This window comes from Nestor notabilis, unplaced genomic scaffold, assembly GCF_000696875.1.
Source record: "Nestor notabilis isolate BGI_N333 unplaced genomic scaffold, ASM69687v1 scaffold1666, whole genome shotgun sequence".
Lineage (NCBI taxonomy): Eukaryota > Metazoa > Chordata > Aves > Psittaciformes > Psittacidae > Nestor > Nestor notabilis.
Genome location: NW_009934015.1, coordinates 87578 through 99959, shown reverse-complemented (window position 1 = coordinate 99959; position 12382 = coordinate 87578). Strand labels below are relative to the sequence as shown.

The window sequence follows — 12382 nt, the reverse complement described above, 5'->3', positions numbered from 1 at the left end:
CTACTGCTGAGTACAGTGTCTTCTGTCACTGGAGTCTTATATCCCCTTTTTTACAAGCTCTACATAATTGTTCTAAGACATGAAAAAGCCATAGGCAGATGATTTTATTGACAATTTTATTGAGGGCTTTTACCTCAATAGGTAATAGGTAAAGGGACAAACCCTTTCCTGGAGGAGAGGGTTTTTTCAGAGTTGTGTGTCATAGGGAAAGCAGTAACAGAGCAAAGCTAATCTCTTCTTTTAACTCACACAGATTTTCAGAACTGAAAAGCTTATGCAGAAGACCTCCCTGTGGATTTTCTTAATGGTTTTCGTATGGATCCTAGTTCTATGTATTCAGAAGTTTTCTCTTTTCTTCATACGTACAATGTAGGTTTAATATTTTGTTCCAACCCACTTTGGTGTTGCACTTTTTTATCTTTTTTCTTTTTTCTTTCTTTTTTTTTTTCCCGGTGGAAGTTATGTTTGGTTAGTGATGTTGCTGACTGCTGCCCATTCTGGAAAAGTATTCAGCTGGAAGAGTCTAATTCCCCAAGTGTTGATTGCTACCATGACCACAGCCAGGCCAATCAGATTTACACCCAGGCCAGCTTTCACCTACGAAAGCAAAATGCATCAGAGCATGATCAATGGCAACTTGTTAACATGGAACAGTTAACATGATAAAAAGAAGGTGGTAGAGTGTCTGTATGTATACTGACTTATATATATTGTGATAAATTGTGTATACTGATTCCTAGAGCCAAAAATGCACAGCAAATATTATGTATCAGAGTATACATTGTGGGAAGCATTCAGGACTGGTAGTCAGGGGTTGATGCAGTACATTGGAAAACTGTTAAGTTTGTTACTTGTACTTCTCCATTCGATAATCAGAATGGGGAGTTATATCACTCATAGCAGGGTGATAACTACATGACTTACGGTGGAGCTATGTAATAAATCTGATTGCTATACTCCCTTGTGCTTTTCTTAACAGGTCAATGTGAAGGATTGTGTACTCCTGTTCTTTGATACCTCTTTAGACCATTACCATCATGAAAAATAAAGATGAGAAATATGCATATCCTACAGCAGATGTGTGGATGTTCTTAACCTGACAGCTCAATTGCAAAACAGCAGTACAGTCTCTAATACGCAGGCTTCATATTAACAGCAATATCATCGTTATTATTATTGCTGTTTGATGGGGAGACAAGGCGTTGGGGTTTCATGAAGCATGAGAGGATATACCTGATTTCAAAACTCACCATATCTTTAATCTGGCAGTGCCCATAACTGAAGACAATGGCATTTGGAGGATTACCCACTGGTAGCATCACCGCAAATGAGATACACAGGGTGACAGGAATCAGGGTGTACAAAGGGTTGATAAGTAGGGTTTCTGACTGGAAAGAGAGAGGGAGAAAGATGTTTCAGTTAACCAATAAAAGCCACTGTCCATAATTAGGATGAAAGGACCCTCTCTGCTTTATGTGAAGACAAAATTCTGTGGATCTCATCTCCCCAGTTTCTAAACTTAAGTGTGGAAGGTTTTTGTTTGTTTGTTTTGGGGTTTTTTTGTTTGGTTGTTGGTTGTTGACTTCAGTCTTTGTCCAACAGAAATCACTGAGTTGACATGAAGAATGTCCTTCTTTTAATTGCTGATATAATGAGACCAATGGAAAGTCCTCCTAAATGGTGGTTGAGAAAACTAGCTGTTTGTGGTCCAAACACACATGCCACTTTACAGTGGTCTAAAGACTTGTTCTTCCACTGCAGCCTTCAGTATTGGAGAAATTTTGCATTTTTGTTTACATTGCCGTGGCCTAGTTTTATGTCAGAGGGAAAGGGAAGGGTATTCACAAGGCTAACTTCATTTTAGGGAAGGAAGTGTTTCCAGGTTTTTACAGTCAAAAAAGAGAGACTGCCTTAAGATGGCAGTTCAGACTACTAAAAGCATATTACTGCTTTAAATTTTTCTTCAGGAGAGTCTCTTTCTGCATGGAGCAGAAGTAAATCTGAACTCATAAGCCATACAAACATAATTACTTATTTTCATCTGACCATATTTTCATATTAACTCAGAGCTGTTCACATAACATATTTTGGGACAATCCCATAAAATTGCTATAATAGGGAAACACAATTAATGGCCCACATTCTTGGTAAGAAAAGCTTCATATTAGAAAAAAGAAAATAAATGAGTTTTCTGTAACTGCTATTCCAGTATAAAAATAAATTTGTCTCTTTCCTCTGCCTTTGTCACCAATCTCTTGTTTTTTTCCTGTCCCTTACAGACATTGCTGCTTTGCACGTTGGACGATGGTATGCTAACTAGATCACCTCCCTGAACACATTTAAATCTGATATAAAATTCAGTACTACAGTCTTTTCTTACAAGTAGTGAGTGTGTGACTACTTGCTAATGAACATCACATTTAAAATAACATTGATAAAAGTATCTAAAGCTTTATGTGGACTTCACCTATCTTGTTCATTGCATCATCACCTTCTCTTGTACACAGCCTGTGAATCTGTCAGCGCAGCAGCTGTTTTCACTTTCTCTGAGAGGTATTGAATAAATTCCTCAGTGCTAAAACATGTCTTTGGCTGCCTGAGTTTATTATTTTTTCCTAAGCCAAAGAATGCAGGCAATAGTAGCTTGGGAACCCAGGCTGGGCAAATAGAGTGCCAATACTCTGACACCCTGAAACATTCCAGAAGCCTGTCAGGAAAAAACAGACTGAAAATGTCATTGTTTTTACTCACCATGCTGCATAAAATAGGTAGAAAGATGGTTATGGTTGCTGGATTACTGACAAACTCTGTTACCAGTGACACCAAAATGCAGGCCAGTAGAGTTACAGCCCAGTAGGGAAGGCTGCTGAGGAACAGCATTTGGTGCCCAATCCACGTAGAGAGGCCAGAGGTCTGGAGAAAGGACAGAAGCACAAGAATTACTGAATACTTAGTATATTTTTAAAACAGATTCTTTCTTTGGAACAGTTTGCTTCAGAGAATGCCACCAGCAAATTAACAAAGTTCAGGTCAGTGCTTTATGCATTTTCTTTTGTTCAGTAAACTGGATGTCACTGAAGTGCCTCATAAATAGTTGCTCCCAGTAACAAAGAGATACAGTTGGCAGTTAATAATACTGAAAAGGCACCTGATCTTCCCTCTTCCTTCAGCATCTGGAGTATTGCAAATTGGTGATGAAGGATTGCACAGTCTGGGTAGAATTCATTTTTAAATTAAAATACACAAATTTAGTTGTCTACATGTAAAAGTCTGTAAGAGAGCTAGTTGGTTAGTTGCTAGTTGAGAAATTGTGACATCTCCCTCATATCCTGTATCCTGTCTGCCAGCTTTGTAGGAATATCTAGAAATTCAGATGCTTTAGAAAAAGCATCTGAAGTGGCAGATGTTTACACAACTGACTTCAGCCCTAACCATCTTTTTGTTAGTTAGATAGCTGTCCATTGAGTGCAGGGAGTAGGGACTAGGTTGTGTACCAAGTTGGAAGAATCCCCATTGTAAATCCAAACTGGGGAGCATACAGGGGGATATAAGTCCAGGTTTATAATTCTGTTAGGAAGGAGGATAAAAATCTAAATCAGGACCTTGCATCCAGCTGCTAAGGCATAACCTCCTCCAACCAACACTACAATCTCCCAGGGCATGGTCTTCTGGAAGTCCTTCCAGGTGATGATGGGATCCAGTGTGTTAATGTCTGTTGACTTTTCACCATCTCCTGTATCAAAATAAAGCAGATGTGGGACCAGTGTTACACTGGCCCTTTTGCAAAGACCTTTACATTTTTCGTTCTAATAGGAATAATGTAGTATCCATGGGAGTTGAGAACTATCTCTGAGAGGTGAATAAGAAGCACATAGCGTATTTCTCTGGTTAGCTTGGCCTCAGAAAATGAAGCATATTAATTCCAAATGCCCTGTCTTCCCCCTGGCTGATCTGTTGATGTTAGTAGTTATAAACCCATATGTTTCATTCTATAACTTTTTGAGGGACTATGTGCTCTGTTGTGTTTACACATATGCGAATTATATGTAGAATACAAAAATGGAGAAATGAAGTTATAATGGGATTAGTTTCTCCAAGAAGGTCATTTTCTCTTTCCAGTAGGCCATGAAGATTGATAAAATGCCTTTATGCCCCTTGGTTTTATGTGAGGACATTATTTTTTAGATGCCTGAGTATTTTCTTAGTGTTATTTTTTTCCTAAATGCTGCATAATATATGTCAGCATAAAAAATAAACATATCTATATACATTTGCAACTCTACATAAGACTCTATGCAGGCAATACTATTTTTACACAGGACTGCTGAAAGCCTGGAACAGCAAACTGGTCAACACCACTGAGTGCTACCCAAACATGCATGTGAAATTATTGTCAAGAAGACTGTGAGGGAAGCATTGCACAAAATTGGCACTTTGTCTGACACTTAGTGACCTCTTTTATGTTATTTTATGACATTATCAATGATTTCTGCTCTATAAGTGATGCTCAAATTATTTGTTAGAGCTTATCTTCAACCAATTTTGCAAACATCTACATTATATTTCTCTATATGGAAGTCTATCTGAACCTTTCCTAAAACTCAGTCCTAAATTTTGGTAACGCTGTTAAGAAAAGATAGGGGCCTTAGATATGAAATCTATTTGTCATCTTTTGGATGAGACAATATGAGTTAAAACAACAAAAATGAGGGGTTGATGTAGAAAGGGATGATATTGGAGGAGAAGCTGAACCCTGATCCACCACAATAAAAATCTCTTCTTGAAACATTCCAAAAAGAACAGAAATATGTCATTAAAGGCACTGTAAAATGTGCCAGATCTCTTTCTTGCTGCATCCTTCTCACCTTTTTCCCTTTTTCCAAAACAAGGCTTTTTTGCTGGAATCAGGAAAAGGAGAAAACCAAGAAATACAGAGACAGTGGCATCAGTCCGGTAACCTTTCCTAGGAAAGAAACAGTGGGGTTATCATAAAAGTACACTAAAAGAAACATTTCCAAACAACGTACATGGTTCCAAGTAATTGCTGCAGGTGAAGTTTTATTTCCACATCTGAAGTCTTACTAACAACCCACTGGAAATAGATATGTCTCTATCAAAAAATGTATGTCTATATATCAAAGATTCAAACTGGATTTTTTCCTATTTATTAAACTGACTCCTATAGCCAACTTCAATCACTGCTCAACAAATTTTAATATTCCAGTGGAGAAAAAAAGAATCCCTTTTGGTTTACAAGTCTATTAACTTGGAAGTTGAGAAAAACAGTGTGTTTACCAAAAGCAAGAAACTCAAGATATTCTGCCATACCCAAGTGATCCTTTAGAAATGAACTGTAGATTGATGTTTAATTAAATGTTTTAAACTCATCCTGAAAAAGTATTTTAAGGAGTGCCATGCTCCAGGGATCCTCAGGAAATCCCAATATAGAAATTGTTTTTCTGTCAAAATTAGGATAAAAAATTAAAATAATTTTATGCTGTAGAAATGTAAAGAAAATTTAACTTTAGATCACTTATTCTTTGATATGCTTATTGTGTGTTATAGTTATTTTTATTATAATTTGATTCAACATTATTTAAAATAACAATTATTTGCTTCAATCACCATTCTATGCAACATTCAATTGAAATGAACAATTTTAATTATAGTTGCAATCTATTCCATTGACAGCTTTGCTATGAATGCACTAAAATGTTTTAACTTCAGAATCTGACCCTCCTATTTTTTTTTACAGCTGAAATATGTTTATTTTTCTTTCTCTATTTAATTCATTCTGCTTATTGAGAAGGAATACAATTTTCCACCATACAAACAGATGTAGACTAACAAGACTCCATTTTTCACCACCTTATTAAAAGTGGCTGATGATGTTGTAAGGCCAAAAATTATTGCAGAAATTCCAAAGAAGCAAGGCTGTATTCCTCTGTGATTGTTTAGGTAATTTCACTTACTTCTCAAAAAAAGATGACCATCCTGGTACAAAGCCAGGCTCACGAGTAAACCAAAGCAGGGTCATCAGAATGAAGAAAAATCCAGTCACCATCTCAGGATAGCTAGAAGTAAAAGGAAAAAAAAAAAAAAACCTAGGCATTAAAATCCAAGGTCTGTCTGAAAGCCCATGAGCAAGTTCCAGAAGTAAGAAGTAGAAATTAGTTTCAAAAGAAGGATAAAACCCAGAAAATACAGAAAATAGAAAGGAAGACTAGTTTGAATTAAAGAATTTTACGTCTGGCTCCCAGCTGAGAACTCTCTAAACCCAGTAAAAAAAATAAGCTGAAACTACCTGTACTTGCAATTAATCTTTCATGGGCAATACCTAAGGGAAAGTATCTATAAATGTTTTGTATTTAGATTATTATCTAATTAAATGTGTTAACAAGGTAAAGCTTATGTTACTATTCCACTGTAAACACTTTCTATTGCATTTTTTACAAGTGTAGAAAGAGTACAAACAAATTACAATGTAAATTAGCACAGATATTTTAAACACGTGGAATAAATACAAAGTCACTAGAGGATACTGAGTTTTAATTAATGTACAGTGGATTTAAACTAAGTATGGTTTCATATTTAGGCACAGTCTGAATAACAGTCTAGATTTGGAGCTGATCATATTCAGCAAGTTGGTCTGTCAACATTTCAGTTGAAGAACACAAAAATGCTTTGGAATAATGGGCTTTATGAGGTATCATCCCTTTTGAAAAATTAAAATATTGCAAAATAATCTTTTCAAGAGACATTTCTTGCCACCATGAATAAAGATCGTGGCAACTGGGAAGGCTGGACATCTCACGGCATGGGAGACTGTTGTAAAGCCTTAGCTAAATAGTGAACTTCTATCCATAAAATAAGTATGGGCCTGAATTGCAAACGGGGGTCCTTTAGCAATTTAATTCAAAGGCAGAGACAAACTTTGACTCAGATGACCTTTGGACGCTGGTATAAACCTGAGTCTTTCGTTTTATTTCCTTTTTCTTTAGAAATAGATAAACAACTAAATAAACACATGCTTTTAAGAGTCTTTGATATTAGTTCATTTTTACATTTAGTTCTACTTCTATCCTGGAAAAGAGAAGAAAGAGCTGACAGTTTAAGAATAGCCTACATGAGCCAAAGGCAACATGCAGGGCAATATGACAGGATAGTCCTGACTAGAGAGGTAAATTCCAGAGGAAGGCAGGTCTGTTTTACCTAACATTTCCCAGTTTCTTATATTCTTCTTGAATTCTTCTCTCTGACATTTCTTCCCGTTTGGTCTTCTTCTTCTTGCTCACAGAACAGGTCTCTCTAAAACTGAGGAAGACAGCACAGTAAAATTAGACAAGGGCATCAAGTGGGGAAAAAAAACCCAAAAACCAACTCATAAAAAAATAACAGCAATGAAGCAAACTGAAAATTCCAGTTGCCAGGGGCTGTTGGGAGAAGACATGACTGGGGCAAGGCCTGATGGCAATGGGAAGGGGAATTACTGCATGAGATCTTTGCATAGTCTAGTTTCAAGATCTTCTGAGACTCAATCCTAGACATAGTAGGAAGGTACCCTCAGGTGGTCTGACTAATACTGACTGATATCTCTGAGCCATCTCTAGCTGTGGCTGGGCTCCCTTTGTTTAGGCTTCCTCAAACAGCTGGCACTGGCTATAATTTTTCTGGTGCCAGAAGCCTCCAATGGATAATTGGTGTCATCACATTGACAGACTGTGACAAGAGCCCAGCTGTCAATAGATATTTGATAGGGAAACTGCTTTCCAGTTGGATCAGGAGTATCCAGCACATTATGGGGCCTGGTCTGGCTTTTGAGCCCAGGTTTGACTTGAATATTCAGGATTCACAGTAAGCAATGGGGGAAAGCTGGGCTGAGGACCCAAATAGCTTTCATGACCTGTCTGTTTCTACTAATATTAGCTGTTTCTAAAACAGGCACAATCAGTGTAGCATCAAATTGCCTCTGCCACAGAGGCCAAGGCAATCGACCTAGTGTTTTGTCCTGGTGAAAAATCCTTGTACTTCTGCCAGGAACATACAAGTGCAAAAACATTTCATAGCTGAATATATTTAAACATGCTCCACATTCGTATGAAAATTAGGTGAAGTCCTTAGTTTATTCAGATTGCCTTTACACTATAACAAAGCCTGGACATTCCTGATTTGAATTAATATACTTGTAAGCTCATTTTAACCTTTTGCTTTTCTTCTTTCCAGTGGCATTGCTCTACTGTGATTTGAGCCACAGGTCCCTGCTTTTCCACTCCAACTGTACCCTCTGTCACAAGGTGTGTTAGGTAGGTTGAAAAACCTCTGCAGCTAAGACAGTCTAACATAGGCTGTAGCAACAGGGACCTCAGTGAATGAAGTACCATGGGAGTAGTGGCCTGGTTTTATAGTTCCTGCTATTCAATATCTTATTTGGTACCCAACCAGAGATCCATGCCATAGCACTGGCCAAACCATGGATTATGATCTCCTTCTCTGTATCTGGTTAAGGCCATATTCTCAAAGGAGTTTGCATAGCTCAAGATGCAGGCAGACCATGTCTGGCTAACAAAAAGTTTCAAACAGGTTCTTCGTTTCACTTGTAAATGGGTACTATGTGATGCTTGGTTTTAGTGCTCTTAGCATGGTACCTCTAAGTATTTAAATTTCCTCCCAAACCTTGCTGTTACACTCCAGTAAATTCCACCTGAAGAGAAGAGCTAAATAATGGCCAATTCTACAGTAACGATTCTACCCTTAGCTCTGCTTTGCTGGCAAAAATCATTTGATGGGTCCATTATCCTTCCTCCTTGATCTAATCTAGAGCCTAAAAAGCGAGGTCTTACTGGGCCAGGTAAGAACAGATTGATGACACTGGCCTTCCTAGGAAAAGAACATTAACATTATAGAAATTCAGTAAACGTTTATGTACAGGCATTAGGCAGCTTGTTATAAAAACATGTTACAAGTGTTTCTAGGCTTAGGAGGATGTGAAGGCAGAGTATTGTAGCCCAGATCCCAACATAATATGTTGTTTAATGAACTGCAGTGAACAGGAGTCAGAGATTAAGGAGGCCTGGAATCAACCAGTACTTCTCAAAAAGTCAATAATGAGTCAGTGCCCACTATTATTTAGAACAACATTAAACAACATGAGGTCTTGGATGCTATGTGGAATTTCAATTATACTTATTAGAAAAAAAAAAAAGTAACTGAGGGTCATGTTCGGGCCTGTTTCCTCTCAAGATTAAAAAACAAAACAAACCCCCCACAAAGAAAAAGTACCAACCAAAAAAAAAACAAACCAACAAACAAAACTTTAGCTTTTTAATTTGTAACTACAGGGCTCAGGAGATTGACTGAGAGAAGGACATGGAGCTATTCACCTCTAAATTACTTCTTCAAATCTAGTCAAGGTCAGCAGCAAGCAGAAGTCATTATCAATTTATTCATTGTCTTAGGTGAAATAAATTAGTGAAGCCAGTTTTAAGAGTAAACTAAATTGAATTAAGATCACTTTAATTCTGAGTAAATGTGCCTGCACCACAATTTAATACATGTTAACTAGTCCACTCTAAATGCACACATTTAGGCAATTTTCACTAACTTTGTTGTTGCTGAGTACTTCTGCAAACCACATATGTGGTACAAATGAACTGGGAGACTGAACCTTGCTCTTATTTTAGGGCTGAGGGACTTACTGGTATCAAAAGGTATGCATCTCTTAGGCTGTCAGTTTTTTCCACTTTAAAGAGAAATATATATGGAGCCTATTTGCTTTTAATTTTAACTGGTCTTACATTAGTCTCATTGAGCTGGGGACAGACCTGAAAAGTAACTTGTTCACTTGTAGTTGTTTTTCTATTCATCTTTTAAGCTGTACTTTTCCAAAAGGACTTTTAACAAAATTTTTGGTCTACAATGGGATCCTCTTGGTCATAACAGTCAAAAAATCAGTTGAATGCATAGTAAAGATTTCTATCAGCAATACCCAGGCACTTCACTCTCAAGCAGCAATACCATGCACTGCTGTCTATGCAGCACAGCTAGGCAATAAAATTTCCTCCAGTAACTGTTCTGTCAAGAAGGAAGTTGTGGCTTAGATTTTGTCATTTACAACTGAAAACATCCTTATGAGACATCTTCTAGAGGAGACACAGATGCCGTGCTTTCATAATCTATGCATCTTGAACAACTTGCACTTACTTGCAACCCAAGAACAGCCAATGCATCCAGAACCAAGTCAGGACCAACATGATGAGGGAGATGGGGAAACTGAACAAAAACCACGTTCCAAAATTCACCACTTCAGCCTTTGGGTAGTGACTGTAAAGGAAAAAAAAGGATGCACAAGAAGTTAGAACAGTAAAAAGACAGGCACCTCCAGTATACGTAGATGCACACCCACATATATATATGTCATGGCATGATAGAAAAATTGTGTCACTATGTGTTTGCAACAGCTGCAGTATATGTTCATAGTGAGACCAACTGTTAATCACTGACTGTGCCTGACCAAGAGATGTAGTACTTCGCACCTTTAAGACCAGATGGTCTGCATTGTCTAGCCATGTTCAAAAACCCTTAGAGCTATCAAGAGTGAAATTCTGGCCTTACCTGTTGTTTTTGTTAAAGCTCTGTTTAATGATGACAGACTAAAGAATTATTTCACCTGGAATCTCTATTTATGTCTTATTGTTGACCACACAAATAACGACCATAGTCTGCTGGACTCTAACAAAAATGTCTGACGTGATTTGATGCAACTGGCATAACAACAAGATCTTTGAAAATTAAGTAAAATCTGAATCCTTGGGTTAAGGATGGCTTCCAAAATTAGTTTTCTTTGCTACCACCATTTCAGAGAGAGAAATGAAGGGTACCATGACAACAGCGGCAGCAGTAGATAATCGGAGTCATCTCTGAGCTTGAACACTGGGCATGGAGGAAAGTTACATTACCATTACATGAGAGGAGGAAACAAAATTGCCTTCAGAAAGACTGTCTTACAAGGGTTCCTTGAGGTGGTAGATAACCCATGGGGAAAGCCACAGAGGTAATAATGACCCAATCATCATTTCCACACAACCAAAATATCACTTACTTGTTGAAGTGCTCTAAGAATATGAGACTAGTGGAGGTCCCTATGATGGTTGTCAGTCCTCCAATGGTTGCTGCATAGGAGATACTCAGTGAGAGGCATTTACAGACCATGTGGTCATGTCTCGTCTGATACCGGTACTTAGTGGTTAGGCCCAGTTCTGAGGGCTTAGGAGGCAGGACCAGTACCTGAGCCTGTGAGGGAATAGAGTCGCCAAAGAAAGCAGGTGATCAGAACAGCAGCCCAACTTACTCTAATGCCATGGCAATACTGGTCTCAGAGAAACAACAGGTTTGCTTAAGAGGGGGTGATTTTTTTCACAAGGATTAACTGTGGTCACAACTAAAAAATTGTCCAGGGGCCCGAAATTGCCTGGTCTGTGGCAGAAATGTAGGACAAACAATAATCAGACTTCTGGCTATGGTCTGGGCCAGCTCTAGTTCTGACTGGAATCTCAGCAGGATACCAGAAGTGTCTGTGGGCTGCAGGGGAAGGATGCTAGGACTGCAGCAGTAGGAATCCATAATCCTTGAGGTTTATGAGCAGCCACCAGACATATGCTTGGTGGCCTTTTTGCATTTATACTGGCTCAAGCCCTCTGATTAGGAATAGAGTGCTAGATGTCCCAGAAACAGCATGAAAAAGGCTGGGCAATGGGAATATGGAAGAAAAAGCTGCAGGAAAATACTATTCCAAAAGAAGCTTTCTTAACAGTGACAGGAAAGTTTGTGTATTGATAAATCAACTGGAAAAAAAGGAGCAGTACTTCAAGGCACGTCACATGCATACCAAGGCTGTAATTTAGGGTCAGAAAAAAGGCAGAAAATGGTTCAGATAGATTTGTTAATTTTATTAATTTGGATTTGGGCTTATGTAGTAAAATCAGTCATGCTGTGGTTCATCATCATGGTGAGGGTACCCTGGCTAAAATCCCTGTAGGTTAAAAGTGAAGTGAGTGTATTAGTTACAAAATAATCACTGAGCATGTATTGGAAATGGGTATAAGAGATAACTAAGTATCAGGAGAGCACATTAGCCTTTTTTTGGAAGCATACACTCAGATTCTTTTGAACTGTGAATGCAAATTTGTGTGTTGATTTTAGCCTAATCTTTCCTGGACATCAATTTATACAATCAAGATACTACATAATTGTAGTGCAAACAGCAATCACTTCTTGGATCCACTCAGAAGAAGCAGAAATTCTGGAATGGGCTGATGTGATGGAGGATTTTGAGGGTGGATGTTTGGCAAGACAAAAAAAGGATACTAAGACTAAGACTAATTGA

At 38.0% G+C, this 12382-nt stretch overlaps 1 protein-coding gene across 1 annotated transcript in view; it reads right to left on the bottom strand.

Annotated features, from left to right (window-relative positions):
- Positions 1 to 459: 459 nt before the first annotated feature.
- SLC13A4 (solute carrier family 13 (sodium/sulfate symporter), member 4) overlaps positions 460 to 12382 on the bottom strand; it is a 24795-nt gene continuing 12872 nt past the window's right edge. Inside the window, exons 8-16 of the mRNA XM_010017121.1 lie at positions 11099 to 11289; positions 10201 to 10320; positions 7213 to 7314; positions 5973 to 6074; positions 4866 to 4963; positions 3603 to 3733; positions 2752 to 2913; positions 1251 to 1388; positions 460 to 597 (exon numbers count right to left, since the gene is read on the bottom strand). Of these exons, the coding sequence (XP_010015423.1) occupies positions 460 to 597; positions 1251 to 1388; positions 2752 to 2913; positions 3603 to 3733; positions 4866 to 4963; positions 5973 to 6074; positions 7213 to 7314; positions 10201 to 10320; positions 11099 to 11289 (1182 nt within the window). The remainder of the gene's footprint in view (positions 598 to 1250; positions 1389 to 2751; positions 2914 to 3602; positions 3734 to 4865; positions 4964 to 5972; positions 6075 to 7212; positions 7315 to 10200; positions 10321 to 11098; positions 11290 to 12382) is intronic.